The sequence below is a fragment of the Rhinolophus sinicus genome, chromosome 18 (assembly GCF_057876585.1).
Source record: "Rhinolophus sinicus isolate RSI-liver-muscle chromosome 18, RSI-T2T, whole genome shotgun sequence".
In the NCBI taxonomy this organism is placed as follows: Eukaryota; Metazoa; Chordata; class Mammalia; order Chiroptera; family Rhinolophidae; genus Rhinolophus; species Rhinolophus sinicus.
In genome coordinates this window covers 74076950-74100838 of record NC_142518.1, presented here as the reverse complement: position 1 = coordinate 74100838, position 23889 = coordinate 74076950, and the positions used below count along the sequence as shown (strand labels likewise).

At 37.4% G+C, this 23889-nt stretch overlaps 1 protein-coding gene across 3 annotated transcripts in view; it reads right to left on the bottom strand.

Annotated features, from left to right (window-relative positions):
* The window catches only part of COL4A5 (collagen type IV alpha 5 chain), a 307204-nt gene that overhangs the window by 55865 nt on the left and 227450 nt on the right, over positions 1 to 23889 (bottom strand). For all 3 annotated transcript variants that reach the window (XM_074323263.2, XM_074323259.2, XM_074323260.2), the window contains 3 exons: positions 22176 to 22274; positions 20677 to 20766; positions 20135 to 20274 (listed from right to left, as the gene is read on the bottom strand). In XM_074323263.2, the coding sequence (XP_074179364.1) occupies positions 20135 to 20274; positions 20677 to 20766; positions 22176 to 22274 (329 nt within the window). The remainder of the gene's footprint in view (positions 1 to 20134; positions 20275 to 20676; positions 20767 to 22175; positions 22275 to 23889) is intronic.

The window sequence follows — 23889 nt, the reverse complement described above, 5'->3', positions numbered from 1 at the left end:
ACACGATTTGAAAATATTTTCTCTCTTTCTGTTGGTAATCTTTTTACTGATGTTGCCACTTCCAACACAAAATTTAAAAAATGAATATAGTCCAATTTATATTTTCCTTTGGCTGTTTGTGCTTTTTGGTGTCATATCTGAGAAATAATTAACCTAACCTAAGGTCATGAAGCTTTAGTTATCCTTTCTTCTAAGATTTTAATAGTTTTAGCTCTCATATTTAGGTCAATTATCCAATTTGAGTTAATTTTTGTGTATGATATGAGGTAGGCAGTGGAAATTCATTCATTTGCATATAGATACCCTCTTGTTCCAGAATTGTTTGTGTAAAAGATTTTTCTTTCCCCTTCCAATTGTCATAGCACCTTTGTTGAAAATCAACTAACCAAAAATGTATGCACTTATTTCTGGACTCTGATCTGTACTATTGATCCCTATGTCTATCTTATACCAGTATTACACAGTCTGGATTATTGTAGTTTTATAGTAAGTTTTGAAACCTAGAAGGGCAAATCCTCTGAAATCATTCTTTTATTTTCAATATTGTTTTGACTATTCTGAGTCTCATGTATTTCCATATGAATTTTAGGATCTGCTTGTGAATTTCAGAGAAAAGGCAATCTGGGATTATGATAGGGATTGCTTTGAATCTATAGTATGCTTAGATTTTAAGAAAGATTAATGGAGGTTAAGAACATTATGTCAGGTTAAAAGAATGTTAGAGATTCATATAATTCCACAGTCACTAAATTTAAGAGTTGTAGAAATATGAGATACCATCTAGTCCAGCCCTCTTATTTCAGAGATAAATACAATGTATAGAGTGCTTTATAATTTACAAAGTGCTTTTTAATCTAATCAAAGCCTCACAATAACTCTGTGGAATAGGTAGAATAATTATTATTTTTTTCTATATTACTGACAAAGTAATGAAAATACAAAAGAACTAAGTGACTTAAACGGTCATGTAGACAGACTCAGAACTCCAACTTCTGCCTACCGATTCCCTGTCCAAAGTTTTCACTGTACTATAATAATTATGCTTTTCGACTAACAAAAACACTCTCATATAAACTGTGACATTTGTAAAATAAAGTATTCATCTGACCTTTTACCACTATCCTATTTCATAACAACTCACTAATTTATAAATTTTTTTCTTATGCTTGACATCCGGCAATCCTACTGTTATATATCCTGAAACTTTTATTCTACTCTTCCTTTATAATAACTTCTCTCATATAACTTCTTGCTTTGCACAGTAGTATGGGAATATAAAAATGAAAATGCAAGCTGAAGACATATAAAGATATTAATAAGCATGGAAAAATATGATTGTTCCATGACCTTTAAAAGGTTACCTAAGTACATTAAAATCCCTTTTCATGTAAGCTATAAATGTATAGAAAAAAAGTCATATGTTGTTGATAAGATCATCTTTACTAACTTCCTTGGTTGTGCTCCTAAAGTGTCTCAAATGATGGCAGTGTCCACATTCCTCTCGTTGGCTACTTCACCTATAACTGCACTTATATTAGATTTCAACTAACTTCCAGTGTTATCACATTTTGCTGTTTTGCTACACATTCATCTTTGTTGGTCAATTTCCCCTTTGATTATCCTTTTTTGTTAAACCACACTGGTTTATTAATGAGAGACAAAGCAGTAACAGAACTACATACTATGCTGTCTGTGCATGAAGGGAATAACAGATTCACAGTGACTATCACTGAAAGAATATGAAAGAAGTGAAATGACTGTTCGCTGATCATGATGCACAGCTATTATTTACATAGTGACTTATGGATTGAATAGCTAATACACCATGGTAACTTAAATTCGAACCACGTTGTTGAGGGCTGACGTTATTTAACTAAAGTGTGGTAACCAATTTGTGCATGTCAGAACTATGCAAAGCAATGACTGCCTGTGCCTAGTATAACTGAACTGTAAAATCTTACTTTCTCAATGTGTCACCACTGTAAGATAAAATACCATCTGAAAGAAACAACAATGTACTTAAAATACATGATTTCCTAGTGTTATCAGTTCTGCAAGTATCTAAATTTAATGTAGAATTTGCTTACTGAAATATACTTGTAGGCTGCATAGAAAATCTAAAAGGTAGCCTCTTGCCTGAAGAGTTGAATATACTGAGGATGTGTACCCATTGAAACATTTTCTGTCGTTTTCATTATAATTTCAGAGATGAGTTGTTATGGTAATTTTGGTTCCATTATATAAATGTTATCATTCACTCGGTCCAGAAAAAAATACGTATGAACAAACTTAGAAATGTTTTTAAATGAGATTTCAAATCAATGAGTAAAGAATGGAGTTTGTAACAAACAGAGTTGGGTGAATTGGACATCTATTTGGAAAAAAAACACCCCAAAACAAACATAAACATAAAGTTAGTTCCTCATCTCAAACAACATAGAGAAAAAGTCAAAGATGCAAATTAAAGCTGCAAATATAAAGAACAAAATCATGAAAATAGTGGAAGAAAATATATAGGTCTATTTTTATAATCTTAGGATATAGACACCCTTATTACAATCAGAAAACTATTCTCCTGATCTTACCCACCAAATCTGCTTCTCTCAAAATATTTCCTATCTCAGTACGTAGTAACTCCATTCTTCCAGTTCCTCAAGATAAAAATTTTAGAGTCATCTTTGATATCTCTCTTTCTCTCATATTGTATAAACAAATCTTGCTGGCTTGACCTGAAAATATATTCAGATTCTGACCATTCCTTATCACTTTCACTGCCACCACTCTGATCCAAGCCATCAACATTTCTGGTCTGTATTATTTAAATAGTGCCATAACTGGTCTCACTGTTTCCATCCATATTCCTTTATGATCTATTTCCAAAACAGGAGCTGTAATTTTTTTTTAAGTATAATTATGTTACTTTTTCAACTCCCTCCCCATTTCACTCAGTAGTAAAAGCCTTTACTATGATCTACAAGGCTCTAGATAATTTATCCCCCATTACCAACCTGATCTCATCTCCTACCTAGCTTCACCTCACTCACTCTGCTTAATCCATGCTAGCTTCATTTATTTTCGTCAAACATGTCAGGAGTACTTCCACCTCAGAGCCTTTGAATGAGGCACTCCCTCACTGTATGAAGTCACTTGATCAATTGCTATCAGAGGAGCTTTCCATTGCTACCATATTTCAAAATGTAACAATTCTCAGAAAGTCCTATCCCCAAGCCTCGCTTTACTTTTGCCATACCTTCTAACATACTATAAACTTATTTATTTTGTTTAGTTTGTTTATTGACTAGATGTAAGCTTCATGCAGGCATTGAGCTTGTTTCATTCATGCTCTATCTCCAGCACCTAAAACAGTACCTGGCACATTGTACATATTCAATAGACATTTTTTGAAGAAATGAGTACAAAATTCACCTATGTAAAAATTTTAAACTTCTACATGATAAAATGCACTGTGAACCATGTTGTAAGACAAACAACTGACTGGGAGAAAATATTTGCAATACATATGATAATGGATGCATCTTCACTACGTATAAAGTACTTCTACAAATCAGTAGTAAATACATAACCAAATCCCTTCTTAAGAAATGAGGCAGAGTATGAACAATTTTCGAAGATATAAACATAAGAAATCTCACTTGTAATCAGGAAAATTCAAATTTAAACAATGATACACTACTTCTCACCCATTAGTTTGACAAAATTAGAAAGACTGATTTAGACCCAGATTTTGTAAAATGAAGAGAAATTAGAAAATTACTTACACTGATCAAGAGAGTATAAAGCAGTAGAGCTATTTAACAGGAAAATTTGTTAGTAACTATCAATATTAAAAAGGCATATATGTGCTGGGTACCAGCAACTTGACTCAGAATTTATTCTATGGTGATATTTGCCAACCAGTCTTAAGATATTTATGTAAGATATGGATAAGAATCTTCAGTGTAACATATGTTGTAATCATGAAAAGACAGAAACAATTTCAATACTCATAAGTTACATAATTTATGGTTAGCCCACACAAAATGTACTATATAATATTGAAAGAGAATGAGGCACATATTTATAGGCTGATAAGAAAAAGTTAGCTAAGATTTACTAAGTTATAATAGTTAGGTCCAGCGCACACGCGCGCGCGTGTGTGTATATATATATATATATGGTATGATTTCATGTCTGTAAATAAAAATATAAAATGCATAAATTTGGAAAATAGCATTGTTTCATGTATTGATGATGGGAAATTTTTTTCTAATTATAATTTAAAATGCTTTGCATTGTAAGATGCACCTCAATATTAGAAATTTTAAATGTAAGAAATTGAGCCCTAAAATTGATGAGATATCTATCATATACACATGCATATATATGTATAAAAAAGCCTTTCCTAGACAAGTACATGAGGAACTACTAAAAGCGGTTACTTTGAGATAGAACTGTAAATTTGGGGTATGTAAATAAGTGAAAATAAGACTTCTCATTTACATTATTCCATACTGGTTGGTTATTTTGAAAATCAAGTTCATTTCTTGTTGCTAATATAAAAACTTAAAAAGACACAAATTTACATGCAGTTATCTTTTGTCCCAGCAATTTCACTTTTAGGAATCCATACAATTTTATAAATAATTGTACATGTGTGCACAGATATGTGTCTGTTCATTATGATATTATTTGCAACAGTGGAATATCATGCAGCCATTAAAAATAATGCAATTGAAAAATTAAAAAATATTGAAATAATAATGTACAATGACAAAGAAAATTGTTTATGATAAATTGATAAAATAAAGATAAAAAGATATGTGATAAAGCAAGACACAGAAGTGTGTATGCTATGATTCTACATAAATACAATGTGTAGAAAAACCAAAATTCTGTGTGTGTGTGTGTGTGTGTGTGTACGTCTGCATGGATTCAGATTTACACACCAACTATTAATAGTAGACCTCTATGGAAAAGGGAAGTGGAATAAAGAACACATTTTATCATGGAGATTTTCACTCTTACCTTTGATATATCTGTATCACTACTTCTAATAAAAATATATATTCAACGAGATGGGAAGATATATTGAAGGAAGTTAGACCAGAAGCTAGAGGACCAAATGTCAAGGTTAAAACTGTGAAGATAATGATCTTTGTTTTGGTGGAGGAAATCCAAGATGGTGGTAGGGTAAACACTATGCCTGCTGCATCCCAGGATCACACGAAACTTACAAATAAATTATAGAACAATCAACCTCAAGAATCAACTGAAGACTAGCTGAACAGAACCACTATAACTAAGGATATAAAGAAGAGGCCACATCATGACTGGTAGGAAGGGATGAGACGCAACAGGCTGACCACCAAACCCACAGGTAGTGATTCAACACTGGGAGGGACACTTTGGTGGCATGGGTAACCCCTGGAAGAGGGAGGGGTCCAAGCCCCACACTGGGCTCCCTAGCTCAGGGGTCCTCTGCCGAGAAAAGGAGTTCCCACAATATTTGGCAGTGAAAATCAGCGAGTATTCTTTCCATCCCAGTGAGATGGAAGGTGGCTGGAAACCCACCCACCATCTTAAAAGGTCCTCACACAGACTCAATCACTTCCAAACACTCACCTGGTCTCTAGTGGAGGGGTGGCAACTCGAGAGATGCCAGTAGCATACAGGAAAGACTGAGCTGTCTGGCTTGTAGGCAAGGGCTGGAAGGACACTAGCCATAATCCCCGTGTGGAGCCTGCCTCATGCGTAGCCTACTGGAGGGCACCATCTTTTTTATGTTGAACCATCCCCCAAAGAGCCATATGTGAGACCGCATTATCTGTGCATGTGCACCACCTTGGTGATGCCCTGGGTCCCAGCTCTGAACAGCTAGTGTTGCATCACTGGGGGCACCACTCCACAAGTTGCAGAAGACTTCTGCAGCAGTGGATGGTCTGTGGAGGCCTTGGGAAATTTTGGAGGTGTGCAGTGAGCCACAATCTGTGCCTCAGCCTCTCTTGGGCAGCTCTCGGGGACCTGAGGGCCTGAGGCGAGTGGTGGCTGGCCACAGTATTCTCAGGGCATTTGTGCAAAGTGGTCCTGGGCCTGGAACAACTGCAAGAACCAAAACTGCATTAACTTTATAAAAACCACTGCCACACTCCGTAACTCCCTGGAATGCTGCCCTGCCCACCTGGGGATGCATTGCTAAGGGCACTTTCAGCACCTGGGTGACTGGCCCTGCCCCACAAGAGGTGGAAGCATTTTGCAGCAGTAGATAGACAGTGGCAGCCAGGGAAACTTTTGATGGTGGGCATTGAGCCACAACTTGTTCCACAGCCTCTCTTGTGTGACTGTGAGAGATCTGTGGGTCCGAGGCGAGCACTGACTGGCTGCAGTGTTCTCAGGGCATTTTCTGAAGTGGTTGCAGGCCAGGCACTGCCCCAAAGTGAGTGGAGGCTGGCTGTGGTATTCTCAGAGAGTTTTATGAAGTGGTCAGAGGCCAGGCACTGGCAAAATAACTGAATTTGCCTTAATGTTGTAAAACATACTGGCCATGTCTCATGACACACGGGGACCCTGCTTCACCAAGCTAGTGCTGCATTGCCAGAGCAACTCTCCACACCAGGTCAACCAGCCTGGACTGCATACCTAAGGAGGCTCTTTCAATGGCTGAGCCTTACTGTCAGCCAGTAGGTGGGAACAGGCCTTGGGATTTCTGGGCCTTTTGATAAGCTGTCACAGGCCTAATACTCGTGGCAGTCAGCCTCGGTTCACAGCAAGTCCAATCCCACATGCCAAAAGGTCCAGCACAGGCAGCAACCAAACACATATAGCTGTGTAGCTCCTACCAGGTAACTGCTGGCCAGTCACAGCCAAGACAGAAATTGGCTGCATGGGAGCCCCTCCCAAGAGACACCAGAAACAACACAGTCAGAGGCCAGCATTAGACCACAGCAAAGTACTACCTGGTTAGCCCCACAAGTGGCACACCCAAAAGGTGGTCTCAATAGGCACAAGAGCCCATGGGGGCTGAGCCCTCTGAGGGGTCAGCCCACACACAGCAGCTCATACACTGTGGGCACAGCCAATCTTCACATTCCCTCAGCCTGGGAGTCAATGCCATTGAATAACATGCCGAAAGCAAACAAGGCTCAACTACAACAGTAGAACACACACAACACACTCAAGGGACACTCCTGAAACACCTCACAGGAAATCAGGGCAACTGTGCCATTGGAACACACAGGACACATACCACATACAGCCACCCAGCAAAGACTGAGACATATAGGAGATCTAGTTAATACATAGAAGCAAACATAGAGAGGCAGCCGCAATGAGGAAACAAACAAACATGTCCCAAATAAAAGGACAGGAGAAACCTCCAGGAATAGAACTGAATGAAATGGCAGCAACCAACTTACCAGAGGAAGATTTCAAAACACTAAGTATAAGAATGCTTAAGGAATTTAGTGAGAATTTCAACAAAGAAATAGTAAGCACACAGAAGGACATAGAAGCCATAAAGCACCAGTCAGAAATAAACAATATAATAACTGAAAAGAAGAATATACTAGAAGCAATAAACAGTAGATGAGATGAAGCAGAGGATCGAATCAGCAATTTGAAAGAGAATACGGTAGAAAACACCCAATCAGAACAGCAAAAAGAAAAAAAGAATTAAAAAATATGAGGATAGTCTGAGGGGCCTCTGGAACAACATCAAGTGTAACAACATTCGCATTTACCAAGACAGACCAAAAGTCAGGCCACAAAACAAGTCGCAATACAATTAGAAGACTGAAAACATATCAAGCATCTTCTCTGACCACAATGGTATGAAACTAGAAATCAATTACAGGAAAAAAAAAATGAAAAACAGAAACACATGGAGGCTAAATAACACGCTACTAAATAATGAATGGGTCAACAATGAGATCAAGGAAAAAAATCAAAAGATACCTTTACACAAATGAAAATGAAAACACAATGACCCCAAATCTGTGGGACACAATGAAAGTAGTCCTAAGAGGGAAATTCATAGCAATGCAGGCCTACCTAAAGAAACAAGAAAAAATTCAAATAAACAGTAACTTTACACCTAAGGGAACTGGGAGGAAAACAGCAAACAAAGCCTAAAGTGAGTATAAGGAAGGAAATAATAAAGATCAGAGCTGAAATAAAAAAAAAATAGAGGCAAAAAAAATCAATACAAAACATCAACGAACCCAAGACTTGGTTTCCTGAAGAGATTAACAAAATTGATAAACCTTTAGACTCATCAGGAAAAAAAAGAAGGACCCAAATAAACAAAATCAGAAATGAAAGAGGAGAAGTGACAACGGACACCACAGAAATACAAAAAAGTTTTCATGAAATACTATGAGCCAATAAACTGGACAATCAGGAAGAAACAGATAAATTTCTAGAACCATACAGTCCTCCAATGCTACATCAAGAAGAATGAGAAAATCTGAACAGACCGATGAATACTAACAAAATAGAATCAGTAATCAAGAAGCTTCCAACAAAAATAATGGAACAGATGGCTTCACAGGTAAATTTTTCTAAATATTCAAAAGTGAATTAACATCAATCCCCTTCAAACTATTCCAAAAAATCCAAGAGGAGGGAATGCTCCCAATATCCGTTTTACGAGGACATCATTAACCTGATTCCAAAAACAGACACAGACATTACCAAAAAAAGAAAACTATAGGCCAATTTACCAAATAAACATAGATGTAAAAATCCGAAACAAAATATTAGCAAACTGAATTCAGCAATATATTAAAAAGATCATACACCACGATCAAGTGAGATTCGTTCCTAGTATGCAAGTTTGGTACAATAGCCACAAATTAAACAAATTAAACACCACATAAACAAAATGCAAAATAAAAATCATATGGTCATATCAATAGATGCAGAAAAAGCATTTGACAAAATCTAGCATCAATTTATGATAAAAAAAAATCTCAGCAAAGTGGGAATAGAGGGAACATATGTCAACATAACAAAGGACATATACTCATATGACAAATCCACAGCTAATATCACATCCAACTGGGAAAAGCGAAAAGTATTCCACTTAAAATCAGGAACAAGAAAATGAAGCCCATTTTCACGACTTTTTGATCAACACAGTATTGAAAGATCGAGCCACAGCAACCCGATAAGAAATAAAAGGCATCCAAATGGAAAAGAAAGAAATAATACTGTCATTTTTTGCAGATGACATGATACTATATAGAGAGATGCCAAAGGTTCCACCAAGCATCAATTAGAACTAATAAATGAATTTAGGAAAACATCAGGACACAAAATTAATATTCAGAAATCAGTTGCATTTTTATATACCAGTAATGAACTATTAGGAAGAGAAATTAAGAAAACAATCCCGACTTGGATATCATAAAAATGGCAGTGTGAGATAAGCCCCTTGAAATCTCCCCTCGAATTTACAACAAATTGAATAACTCCATAAAGGACTCCCTGCACAGCAGACAGGCAAGAGGAAGAGGCCCACTACTGAATTCACCTAAAGGTGGGCGAATTGCGCAAGCTGGCAGGAGAGAAGGGAGAAGTACGGAGACCGAACCGCGAGGGAGCAGAAGAGCAGACCTATCTCAGTGCTCCGAGCTCGCTGCATCCTGGAACTACCTCAGCTGCGGGAGAAGGAAGAACTCGGACTGCTAGGGCTCCGTTTGTGGCCCACAGGGCTGAGGGGACAGCATATAACACGGCTGCACCCAACGCTCACGGCAGAGACCTCGGAGAAAAGGCGGCTGAAAACGGTGGTTTAAGCCCTCACTGCCGAGCAGACAATGGAAGCCTTAGGCACTGAGACTAGCCACCCCCTCCCTACCCTCCCAGAGCTTGCCCCGCCACAACTGCCCAGTGCTAGAAGTGGAACAACAGCAGAGTCAGATCAAAAGAACAGAATATTTGCTGTTCTGAGAAATGTGGTCCGCAGACACAGATTCCACAGCCCAACTAGTTCGGCAAAGAGGAGGACGCTGTGGAAGCAGGACTGGCTGTGGCGCTGGTCGCTGCCATTGTTCTGGGCCACCGCTCACAACTCACCCCGCACTTGTACCCACCTAACTGGGTGGATTCCTGCAGGAGTAAACAGAACTGTTGAAACTCAGGGGCTCTGAATCTGGTGCAGGAAGAGCTTTGGAACTTCAAAAGCTCTCCGCATCCCCACAAGGACATTGCGCCCTATGACCCAAGCAAACTGTTAACAGAGGAGAAGCCTGCCTAACAGGGAATCCACCCATTGTGCGAGAAGCCAGACTAGTGCAGAGAAAATATAACACTACAGTGTGAGAAAGAATAAAACTGCAGTCGGAGAGAAAATAAAACATTTTACCAACACCTACTGGAAAACAAAAGAAATACCTCTTTCTATCCAAGTGTTGCAAAACCCACTCCTGTAGATGTCTAGGAAGAGAAATAATAAATCATTAATTGCCATGAATAACCAAGGTAACAAGACAGCTCAGAAAGAAAATGAAAATTCTCCAGAAAATTAACTTAAAGACATGGAAACATGGGACTTAAATGACAGAGAATTCAAGGTTGCAGTTCTGAAAAAACTCAACCAGAAGCAAGAAAACACAGAAAGGCAGTTTAATGAACTCAGAAACACAATCAAAGGACAAAACGAATATTTCACCAAAGCGATTGAAATTTGCAAAAAGAACCAAACAGAATTTCTGGAGATTAAGAACTCAGTAAAAGAAATGAAAAATGAAATAGCCAGCTTAGGTAGTAGAGTTCACCAGATGGAGGAAAGAATCAGTGACATCAAAGATAGAAATCTGGAAATGACACAGATGGCAGGAGAAAGAGACCTGCGACTTAAAAGAAATCAGAGAATGCTACAAGAACTTTCTGACTCCATCAGAAAGAACAATATAAGAATAATGGGCATACCAGAAGGAGAAGAAAGAGTGAAGGAAACAGAGAGCATAGTCAAACAAATACTCGAAGAGAATTTCCCAAACTTGTAGAAAAAACTGAATCCTCGAATCCAAGAAGCATACAGAACACCTAATTACCTGAACCCCAACTGGCCTTCTCCAAGGCACATTGTATTGAAGCTGTCAAAAACTAACGGCAAAAAGGAATCCTCAAGGCAGCCAAGGAAAAGAAGACGGTAACCTACAAAGGAAAGCCCATTAGATTAGCATCAGATTTTTCAGCAGACACTCTACAACCAGGAGGGAGTGGAACCAAATATTCAAACTATTGAAAGAGAGAAAGTATGAGCCAAAAATAATATATCCAGCAAAGATTATCTTTAGAGAAGAAGGAGGAACAAAGACCTCTTCAGACATAGAGAAGCTGAGGGAATTTTCTAATACACAACCTGCACTACAAGAAATGCTGAAGGAGGCTATTCAACCAGCATAAATAGGGATGATTTGTGAGAACAAAAACATAAAAGGGGGGAGAGTAAAGTCTGAACTGGAATATGGGAATGGAAAAAGTAAGCATGCTGAAGAAAATGGAATACTCGAAATGTGAAACTTTCTTTTACATAAACTTAATGGTAAACACTCAAAAAATATACAGAACTCATCTGGATCAAAATGGCGGCATGAGGTGAGCCTCTGTAAAGCTCCCCTGGAATTTACAACTAATCGAGCAACAATAAATCCACAAAGGACTCCCTGCACAGCAGACAGGCAAGACGAAGAGGCCCACTACTGAATTCACCTAAAGGTGGCGGAATCCGATGAGCAGGGGAGGAGGGAAGGGAGAAGTGCGGAGACTCAGCCGCGTATGCGCAGGATTCAGACCTAGCTCAGTGCTCCCAGCTCCCTACATCCCGGAACTACTGCAGCTGCGGGAGACGGAAGAACTCGGACTGCTAGGGCTCCACTTATGGCCCACACGGCTGAGGGGGCAGCATATAACATGGCTGAACCAAACACTTACGGCAGAGACCTCAGAGAAAAGACTAAGGGAAGAAGGCTGAAAACGGTGGTTTAAGCCATCACTGCCGAGTAGAGACCGGAAGCCTTAGGCACTGAGACTAGCCGGCCCCTCCCTACCCTCCCAGAGCTCGAGGCGCCCCTACCTGCCCGCTGCTAGAAGCAAAACAGTAGCAGTGTCAGATCAAAAGAACAGAATATTTGCTGTTCTGAGAAGTGTGGACCGCAGACACAGATTCACAGCCCAACTAGTTCAGGCAAAGGGAAGGGAGCTGTGGAAGCAGGACCGGATGTGGTGGTGGTCGCCGCCATTGCTCTGGACCACATCTCACAACTCACCCCGCCCCTGGCCCCACCTATCTGGGATCCCTGCAGGAGTAAACAGAACTGCTGAAACATACAGATTATGAATCTGGTGCAGGAAAAGCTTCGGAACTTCAAAAGCTCTCCACATAGCCAAACGGACACTGTGCCCTGTGACCCAGGCGAACCATTAACAGAGGAGAAGACCGTCTCCCAGGGAATCCCCCCATTGTGTGAGAAGCTGGAATAGTGCAGAGAATACATAGCACTACCATGTGAGAGAGAAAAAAAAGGCTGCAGTCAGAGAGAAAATAAAACATTCTACCAAAAAGTACTGGAAAACAAAAGAAAGACCTCTTCCTATCAACCTGTTGCAGAAGCAACTCCTGTAGATGACGAGGAAGAGAAATAATAAATCAGTAATTGCCATGAATAACCAAAGCAACAAGATAGCTAAGAAAGAAAGTGAAAAGTCTCCAGAAAAGGAACATAAAGATATGGAAATACGTGACTTAAATGACAGAGAATTCAAGATGCAGTTCTGAAAAAACTCAACAAGATGCAAGAAAACACAGAAATGCAGTTTAATGAACACAGAAACACAATCAAAGAACAACATGAGCATTTTACGAAAGAGATTGAAATTTTAAAAAAGAACCAAATAGAATTTCTGGAGATTAAGAACTCAATAGAAGAAATCAACAATGAAATAAGCAGCTTAGGTAGTACAGTTGACCAGATGGAGGAAAGAATCAGTGACATCGAACATACAAACCTGGAAATGACACAGATGGAAGAAGAAAGTGACTTGAGACTTAAACGAAATGAAAGAACTCTACAAGAACTTTCTGATTCCATCAGAAAGAGCAATATAGGAATAATGGGCATACCAGAAGGAGAAGAAAGAGAGAAGGGAACAGAGAATATATTCAAACAAATTGTTGATGAGAACTTCCTAAACTTTTGGACAGAACTGGATCCTCGAATCCAAGAAGCAAATAGAACACCTAATTACCTCAATCCAAACAGGCCTTCTCCAAGGCACATCGCATTGAAGCTGTCTAAAATAAACGACAAAGAAAGAATCCTCAAGGCAGCCAGGGAAAAGAAGACGGTAACCTACAAAGGAAAGCCCATTAGATTATCATCAGATTTTTCAGCAGAAACTCTACCAGCCAGGAGGGAGTGGAACCAAATATTCAAACTCTTGTAAGAGAGAAATTATGAGCCAAGAATAATATATCCAGCAAAGATATCCTTTAGATATGAAGGAGGAATAAAGACCTTTCCAGACATACAGAAGCTGAGGGAATTTTCTAATACACGACCTGCGCTACAAGAAATACTAAAGGAGGCTATTCGACCACCATCAATAGGGACAATTAGTGGCAACCAAAATATAAAAAAGGGAACAGTAAAGGCCTGAACTGGAATATGGGAATGGAGAAAGTAAGCGTGCTGAAGAAAACGGAATACTCCAAATATCAAACTTTCTTTTACATAATCTTAAGGGTAACCACTCAAAAAAATTTCAGAACTGAAATATATACTGTAGTAAAAGAAGAAACAGAGGGAACCATAATAGAATACCACCACACAGAAATAACAGACAACAACAGAAAGGCAAAGAAACAATGGAGACACAGCCTTACCAGAAAACTAAAGATAGAATGACAGGAAATTCTCACATATCAATAATCACCCTAAATGTAAACGGACTGAACTCAACAATAAAAAGGCACAGAGTAGCAGATTGGATCAAAACACTAAACCCAACCATATGCTGTCTCCAAGAGATACATCTCAGCTACAAGGACAAGCATAGACTCAAAGTGAAAGGGTGGAAATTGACACTGCAAGCAAATGGTAACCAGAGAAAATCAGGTGTAGCCATAATGATATCAGATGAAACAGACTTCAGGATGAAAAAGAAAACAAGAGACAAAGATGGACATTTCATAATGGTAAAGGGGACTATACAACAAGAAGCCATAAAACTCATCAATATTTATGCCCCCAATCAGGGAGCACCGAAATATACCAAGCAACTACTAACAGAACTAAAGGGACAAATTGACCAAAAACACAATTATACTAGGGGACTTAAATACATCATTGACAGCTATGGATAGATCATCCAAACAGAAAATAAATAACGAAATAGCAGCCCTAAATGACACATTAGATGAAATGGACATAATTGACATTTATAGAGCACTTCATCCTAAAACATCAGACTATACATTCTTTTCTAGTATACGTGGAACATTCTCAAGGATAGACCATATATTAGGACACAAAATCAGCCTCAGCAAATTTAAGAAGACTGAAATCATACCAAGCATATTCTCTGATCACAAGGCTTTGAAATTGGATATCAACTGCAAAAAGAAAGCAGGGAAAAACACAAATACATGGAGATTAAAAAACATGCTTTAAAGAATGACTGGGTCAAAGAAGAAATGAGAGGGGAGATCAAAAGACACATAGAAAAAATTACAATGAAAGTACATCCTGCCAAAATTTTTGGGATGCAGCGAAAGCAGTTTCAAGAGGGAAATTTGTATCATTACAGACCTATCTCAAGAAACAAGAAAATACCAAATAAATAACCTCATGTTACACCTTAAAGAACTAGAAAAAGAAGAACAAGTAAAACCCAAGTCAGCAGAAGAAAGGAAATAACAAAAATCCGAGCAGAACTAAATGAAATAGAGAAGAAAATGACAATAGAAAAAATTAATGTGACAAAGAGTTGGTTCTTTGAAAAGATTGAAAAAATTGACAAACCCTTGGCTAGACTCACTAAGATAAAAAGAGAGAAGACACTAACTAACAAAATCAGAAATGAAAAAGGGGAAGTTATCACGGACACAACAGAAATACAAAGGATCATCCAAGAATACTATGAAGAACTGTAAGCCACCAAATTCAATAACCTAGAAGAAATGGACAAGTTCTTAGAAACATATAGCCTTCCAAGGCTAAACCATGAAGAACTGGAAAATCTAAACAGAGCGATCACCCGTAACGAAATTGAATCAGTCATCCAAAACCTTCCCAAAAGCAAAAGTCCGGGACCAGATGGCTTCACTAGTGAATTCTACCAAACCTTCAAAGAGGATCTAATACTAATCCTGCTCAAACTCTGCCAAAAAAGTGAAGAAAGGACATTTCCTAACTCATTTTATGAGGCCAACATTACCCTGATACCAAAACCTGGTAAGGACAACACAAAAAAAGAAAGCTACAGACCAATATCTCTGATGAATACAGATGCAAAATCTTAAACAAAATTCTAGCAAATCGAATACAACAATGCATTAAAAACATTATCCATCTCGACCAAGTGGGGTTCATCCCCGGGGCATAAGGATGTTTCAACATCTGCAAATCCATCAATGTGATACATCACATAAACAAATTAAAGGACACAAATCATATGATTATATCAATTGATGCAGAAAAAGCATTTGACAAGGTACAACATTCATTTATGATTAAAACACTTAATAAAATATGTATAGAAGGAAAACACCTTAACATAATAAAGGCCATATATGACAAGCCCTCAGCTAATCTCATCATTAATGGTGAAAAACTGAAGCCCTTTGCTCTATGTTCAGTAACACGACAGGGCTGTCCCCTTCACCTCTGCTTTTCAACATAGTATTGGAAGTCCTTGCCAGAGTAAACAGGGAAGAGAAAGAAATAAAAGCCATCCAAATTGGGAAAGAAGAAGTTAAATTATCACTCTTTGCAGAAGACATGATGCTATATATAGAAAACCCTAAAGACTCCACCAAAAACCTATTAGAATCTATCAATGAATACAGTAAATTTGCTGGCTACAAAATCAACATACAAAAGTCCATTGTTTTCCTATATACTAACAATGAAATCTCAGAAAAAGAAATACAAAAAACAATCCCTTTTGCAATTGCAGCAAAAAGAATAAAATACCTAGGAATAAACTTAACCAAGGATGTGAAGGACCTATATGCTGAAAACTATAAGACATTTTTGAAAGAAATTGAAGAAGACACAAAGAAATGGAAAGACATTCTGTGCTCATGGATTGGAAGAATCAACATAGTTAAAATGGCCATATTACCCAAAGCAATATACAGATTTAATGCGGTCCCCATCAAAATTCCAATGGCATTTTTTAAAGAAATAGAACAAAAAATCATCAGATTTGTTTGGAACCACAAAAGACCCCGAATAGCCACAGCAATCTTAAGAAAAAAGAACAATACTGGAGGTATCACACTCCCTGACTTTAGCTTGTACTACAGGGCTACAATAATCAAAACAGCATGGTATTAGCAGAAAAACAGACACATAGACCAATGGAATAGAATTGAGAACCCAGAAATAAAACCACATAAATATGCACAGGTAATTTTTGATAAAGAAGCTAAAAACATATAATGGAGGAAAGACAGCTTCTTCCATAAATTGGGCTGGGAGAATTGCATAGCCACACGCAAAAGAATGAAACTGGACTGCTATCGGTCACCATGTACCAAAATTAATTCAAAATGGATCAAAGACTTAAGCATAAGACCTGACACAATAAACTGCCTAGAAGAAAACATAGGTACTAAACTTATGGACCTTGGGTTCAAAGAGCATTTTATGAATTTGACTCCAAAGGCAATGGAAGTAAAAGCTAAAATAAACGAATGGGACTATAAGAAACTTAAAAGCTTCTGCACAGCAAAGGTAACCATCGACAAAATAAAGAGGCAATCCACTGAATGGGAGAAGATTTTTGCAAACAGCGCTTCCATTAAGGGGCTAATATCCAAAATGTACAAGGAACTCATGAAACTCAACAACGGAAAAAAAAAAAAAAAAAACAACCCAATTGAAAAATGGGTAGACGACCTGAAGAGACATTTCTCTAAAGAGAACATACAAATGGCAAATAGACATATGAAAAAATGCTCAACGTCACGAATCATCAGAGAAGTGCAAATCAAAACCACAATGAGATATCACCTCACCCCAGTTAGAATGGCTATCATCAACAAGACAAATAGTAACAAGTGTTGGAGAGGCTGTGGAGAAAAAGGAACCCTCATACACTGTTGGTGGAATGCAGACTGGTGCAGCCGTTATGGAAGACAGTGTGGAGGTTCCTCAAAAAATTACGAATAGAATTACCATATGACCCAGCAATCCCTCTCCTAGGTATCTACCCAAAAAATCTGAAAACATTTATACATAAAGACACGTGTGCTCCAAAGTTCATTGCAGCTTTGTTTACGGTGGCCAAGACATGGAAACATCCAAAGTGTCCTTCATTACATGACTAGATAAAGAAGATGTGGTATATATACACAATGGAATACTCTTCTGCCATAAGAAAAGGTGAAATAGTACCATTTGTAACAACATGGATGGATCTTGAGAGTACGATGCTAAGCGAAATAAGTCAGACAGAAAAAGCAGAGAACCACATGATTTCACTGATATGTGGTATATAAATCAAAAAAAGCAAAAGCACAGGACAAATAAATGAGAAACAAAAACTCATAGACACAGACAATAGTTTAGTGGTTACCAGAGGGTAAGGGGGATGGGGGGTGGGGGTGGTAGATGAGGGTAAGGGGGATCAAATATATGTTGATGGAAGGAGAACTGACTCTGGGTGGTGAACACACAATGGGATTTATAGATGATGTAATACAGAATTGTACACCTGAAATCCATGTAATTTCACTAACAATTGTCACCCCAATAAATTAAAAAAAAATATCCAGAACTGAAATATATAGCGTAATAAAAGAAGAAACTGAGGGAAAAATACCACCACACAGAATACCACCACAGAGATATAACAGACAACAACAAAAAGGCGAAGAAACAATGGAGGTACAATCTTACCAGAAAACCAAAGATAGAATGATAGGAAATCCTCACATATCAATAATCACCCTAAATGTGAATGGACTGAACTCACCAATAGAAAGTCAGAGAATAGCTGATTAGATCCACAAACTAAAGACTACCATATGCTGCCTCCAAGAGACATATCTCAGCTACAAGGACAAATGCAGACTCAAAGTGAAAGGGTGGAAACTTACACTCCAAGGAAATGGCATTCAGAGAAAAGCGGGTGTAGTCATACTGACTTCTGATGAAACAGACTTCAGGATAAAAAAAGGAACAAGAGACAAAGATGGACATTTTATAATAATGAAGGGGACTATACAATAAGAAGACATACCAGTCAGTCATCAATATTTATGCCCCCAATCAGGGAGCACCGAAATATACCAAGCAACTACTAACAGAACTAAAGGGAGAAATTGACCAAAATACAATTATACTAGGGGACTTAAATACATCATTGACAGCGATGGACAGATTATCCAAACAGAAAATCAATAGCAAAATGGCAGCCCTAAATGACACATTAGATGAAAAGCACATAATTGACATTTATAGAGCACTTCACCCTAGAACGTCAGACTATACATTTTTTTTCTAGTGTACATGGTGAAGGGATTAGGAAGTACAAATCAGTACTCACAAAACAGTCACAGGGATGTGAAATATAGTATGGAGAATATAGTCAATAATGTGAAAACTATGTATAGTGTCAGATGGGTACTAGATTTATCAGGCGTATCTCTTCATAAATTACATAAATGTCTAACCATTATGCTATACACCTGAAATTAGTATAAAATAATATTGAATGTCAACTATAATTAAAAAACATACATAGTCATGCATGTAAAGTACAGTGTAGGGCACACTGTTAATAGTATTATAATAGCTATATATGGGTTCAGATGGGTAGTAGACATGTTGGGCTTATCACTTTGTAAGGAGTGCAAATGTCTAGTTATTATGTTGGTTTCTGCACTTGAGACCATAAATAAATAAACAAATAGAAAAAAGAAACGTATGTATTTATATATTACTGGTAAAATTCAGATTTAACACAAAAAATTTAGATTAATTTCAACACATTTGACACAGTCAATCTACAATTAATATGCAGAAACTTCTCTTGATTTTCTGTTACAATAAGTTGATCAACTGGGCCATCAAATTACTGTCTTTGTATACTATTAAACAGAAATTGTCTTTAAAATCTTATTAAATAAGTTCTTATGTCAGTGGGAATTTTCACTAATTCTGTAGAAGTTGAGTAACACAATTCCTCTTCTAATACTCCCTAACTTTATGTTCTGATTGAATTATTAAACAACTTTATAAGACAAATAATTGACCGGGAGAAAATATTTCCAACATATGTAATAGACAATGGATGCATCTCCACTAGTTATAAAGTACTTGTACAGATCAGTAAGAATTGTTTTATGTGAAATTACTCAGTTATCAAATATTTGTTGAATTCATGATTCTAAAAGAAGTTCCAAATCTGACTGTTTGAGAAATACCACCAAAGCTTTCTCACTGAGTGGGGGCATAGAGGGATATGCAAAACTGTTTTTGGAGAAATACCTGAGATATGCAGTTCCGAAGAGTACTACACTTTCATTAATTGTGTAAGTTACTCTGTTTGTTTAAGTCTCTTGAAATTAGTAATAACAATTGGACAAAGACCAAGAACCCCATCACTAAGAGGGAAAGGAAAACCAAAACCAGGCAGAAACATGCCTTTGGTTTACTGAAACCCACACAGAGTAAGACAGAGGAAAATAAAAAATAATCAGAAAGTTTTTTTCCTCCTTTTTGGACTGGCTGCAAACCCTAAACATATCAACATATCTTCTTACCATATAAGAAAAAAGAGAAGGAATGAATTTCTTGCCAAGACTAGACCATGTCATTGTGTAGTTTGTTTAACGAAGTGTTCGGAATGAGCACAGAAACATTACATTTGTTCAGGCATATACCTAAAATTGGACTACCTTTGGGCCAGGAAGACCTGGAAGACCAATGCCTGAAGCACCAGGATCACCTTTTTCTCCTTTCTGTCCAGGTAATCCTGGGGAGCCAGGTTGTCCAGGAACTCCAGGGGTACCAGGAGACCCTTTCACACCATGAGGGCCTGTTAAAAACATGGAGCATGCAATAGTGTATAAAATATGTTTTATCCATGATGCACGTGACTAAGCAAAAAGATTTTTAAAAAGAACTCTGCAAATTCTGAGTTATATAATAATGAGCTTTACAACCAGGATTATGTAAAAGCCTATTTTTAAAGGAAGTTTAAGCAAAAAGGGTGCAGCTAGAGAAAAAATATAAGTTTGTGAATTCTTTTAAGGTTTCTAAAGGTCTGTTCTTTAATTCCCACTCCAAATATTTGTGTAATGATAGAGCTTCACTCACCAATTAATTTAGATATTGTCTCAGTTTGATTCTATCAACACCAGTCTCTTTTTTGGTAACAAAGAGAGTGAAACATCTTCCATTAATGGAACTAAATATTTGGGAGATTTTCATCACTCACCTGGAAAACCCATATCACCTATATTTCCTTTAAGTCCAGGGGGTCCTGTAAGTCCTGGGTTTCCAGGCGGACCAGGGATACCCTTGGGACCTAGAAAAGTCGAATTGATAAAATTAAGAGAAGTCAACAATATTGAGATTGTCTGCTTTCTTAGAATTTGTCATAATTAAAATGCAAGCATGGAATTCGATGGATCAAATCTTTATACATGATTAAGTTCCACTGCTCTAGCTCAGCATAAAATAGGCAAGACGTACCTAAGAAATCTCCATAGGAACGTATTACAATATAATGATAGTAACAAAGGTTTCCTAATACACATTTATTTAAAAAATGGAAAAATTTTACCAGGACACCTTGTTTCTTGCCCTAAGACAATTCCAAACACCTGAAATCCTATTTGTTGCATGTGTATAATTACCCTTACTGCATTTATCACAGATTGATCCAATGTAATGAATCTGTTTTTAAAAGATTAAGTGGCTTTCCCAATGTAGACCCTGAGTATGAGAGCATGAAGAGGAAAGTGGTAACCTGTCATGATGTGCCCCTAGTACATTAGGCCATGGATGAATGAGTTGATGGAGAGGTTCTGGACTATTACCCCAACAGTCATGTTGCTCTGTTTACACACTCTTCCTAGAGCTTAGGTGTTTGAGCTCTATGGGTCACGTAGGTATTTTCTAAGGACCACAGTGTTGTCTGAAACTTTTTTTCTTTTCTTTTTTTCTTTCACATTTACTTACAATTTGGGGAAGTGAATGCAGAAGATGGGAAGGACAGAAAGGGAGATAAATTATCTTTCCAACTATGTCAAGGCAATGTACTCATGTGCAGAGTGCAGAGCAGAATAACTGATCTAAAGAGTTGGTTTGAAAATGCGGACCAGCTCCTTTTTATTCCTTAGGGTCACAACTAAAAAAAAAAGGCTTAAGAAGCATCAAGAAAGAATTTTATTAGAGATAAGGAAAAAACAAACAAACATGTTGACTGTAATGGTGATTAATGCTGTAACAGACTACCAAAGTAGGCTGTGAAATTTTCATCCCTTGAAACTTAAAAAAAAAAAAAGCATCTATTTTTTTCAATCAGTATCTACTTTTAAAGCCATCTGTTTTATATGGTTTAATGATTTACTTGTCTGAAGAGAAAGAATCGGAAAAGGTGAATTTTTCTGGCTCCTAGCAGATAATTATCTTAATAACATGTGTTGCAATTCATGTAAATAAAACAGAGCACCTCACTTGGATATACTTGTAATTCTGATTCTGCTACCACAAAAAGAAAAAAGTGAGTAAATCAAAACATCCTACAAATCTTTTCTGTTGATACTCAGGCCAAATGGAAACATTTTTGCTAAAGGGAAACTTCATATCTCAGTAGCTTCGCAAGTATATTGTGATGACCGGATCCAAAACATTACCACACATGATAAATACATACTTTCCCAGGGTACAAGATTAGCCATTCAATTACTACAGGTGGTCTATCATCCTTACCTGGTGGTCCTGGTAATCCAGGTTGTCCACTCAGTCCAGGTTGCCCTGGATCTCCAGGCAAACCCTGGTAACCTTTTGGCCCCGAAAGTCCAGGAATACCTTCCAAGGAAGACAAGTTAGGATGATATCATTCATTCATTAAATGAATTTGGCAAAGTAAGCTACTCAAATTCTGAAATGTGAGGGAAATATAGGTACCAGTGATATTCTGACATAGTACTATGAACTGGACTAATACTAAAATCCTTCACTTTTTATTTAGTTACCATTAAGAAATTCAGAGCATTCAATAATTAAGACACTTTCTTCTGTGGACCTCAGTTTCTTATACTATTAAATGAAGGATTTGGGGCATATTATCTCTAGGCTATCTCTTATATTCTACAACTATCTTTAAGAACTCTATATTAGAGGTAAGTATAGTTTATTGCCTCTATTTTACAGAAGGTATAATTTAAAGAGAAATCTTGCAACAAGTAATTCAAGAAAGATCTCATTTTTGCAGTAATAAACAATTAGGCAGCCTTGCATCTTTCATGATATACAAAACTACACTAATGTCTTAAACACTTTTTTGAGGAAAAAAATCCCACCAAGTCCTGCTCATAGGGAAATTTTTAACATCTGTGTACACATGTACACCTCCCCACACACACACACTCACATGCACAAATGGACTGAAAATATTAATGGTTACAACACAAAAAGAGCCACAAACTTTACTACTAGCTACAAATAAACAAAGCTATTTTTTATTATTAGTTTCAGGTGTACAAAACAATGTAATAGTTAGACATTTATACCCCTCTTAAAGTGACAACCCCCTCCCCCAATCTACTACCCGTCTGACATCATATACAGCTGTTACAGTTCTATTGACTCTATTCCCTATGCTGTACTCCACGTTCCGTGACCATAACCACATAAACAAACGTATTTTTAAAGTTCCATGTTGTCTGAAAGGCTAGTCTATATAGATTGGATTGTGTGTTTTTTATTTGTGTTTATCCATATTTTCTGAGGCTTTGTTATGAATATGTTATACTTTCATAAAAATGAAAAGAGATTTTTTATTTAAAGAATAAAGCTATACTTCATACCTTATTCACTTCTAATAAAATAGCTATAAAAACACAGTTGTTCCCTAGACCTACTTTTAGTGACTTCCCCCCAAGGCTGATCTTGGCTGTTCATAGTCCAGTATTTGTTTATTCTGCCAAGGTAGTATAACAATGAACTCTATTTAAAAGCCAAGTATGATATGGATATCAAAACACTGCAGGGCAACAATGTACCACTCATCCCCATCTGGTTTCAAGGAAAAGAAAAAATTAAAGGACGAGCAAATTTCCCAAACACTGCAATCTGTTTCCCAAGTGATTCGGACTAGTTATCTTTTTCTCACAACTATATCCTATACTTTTTTTTTTGAAGGCCTGTAGATGACTGCCTAAGTCTATTTTAAAACATGGATGGATTTTGAGATTATCATTCCAAGTGAAATAAGTCAGACAGAAAAAGTCGAGAACCATATGATTTCATTCATATGTGGGATATAAAACTGAAAGCAACAAATGAACAAGAGAAGCAAAAACTCAGACCCAGACAGCAACAGTTCAGTGGTTTCTAGAGTGTAAAGGGGGAAGGGGGTGGTAGAAGAGGGAAAAGGGGATCAAATATATGGTGATGGAAGGAGAACTGACTCTGGGTGGTG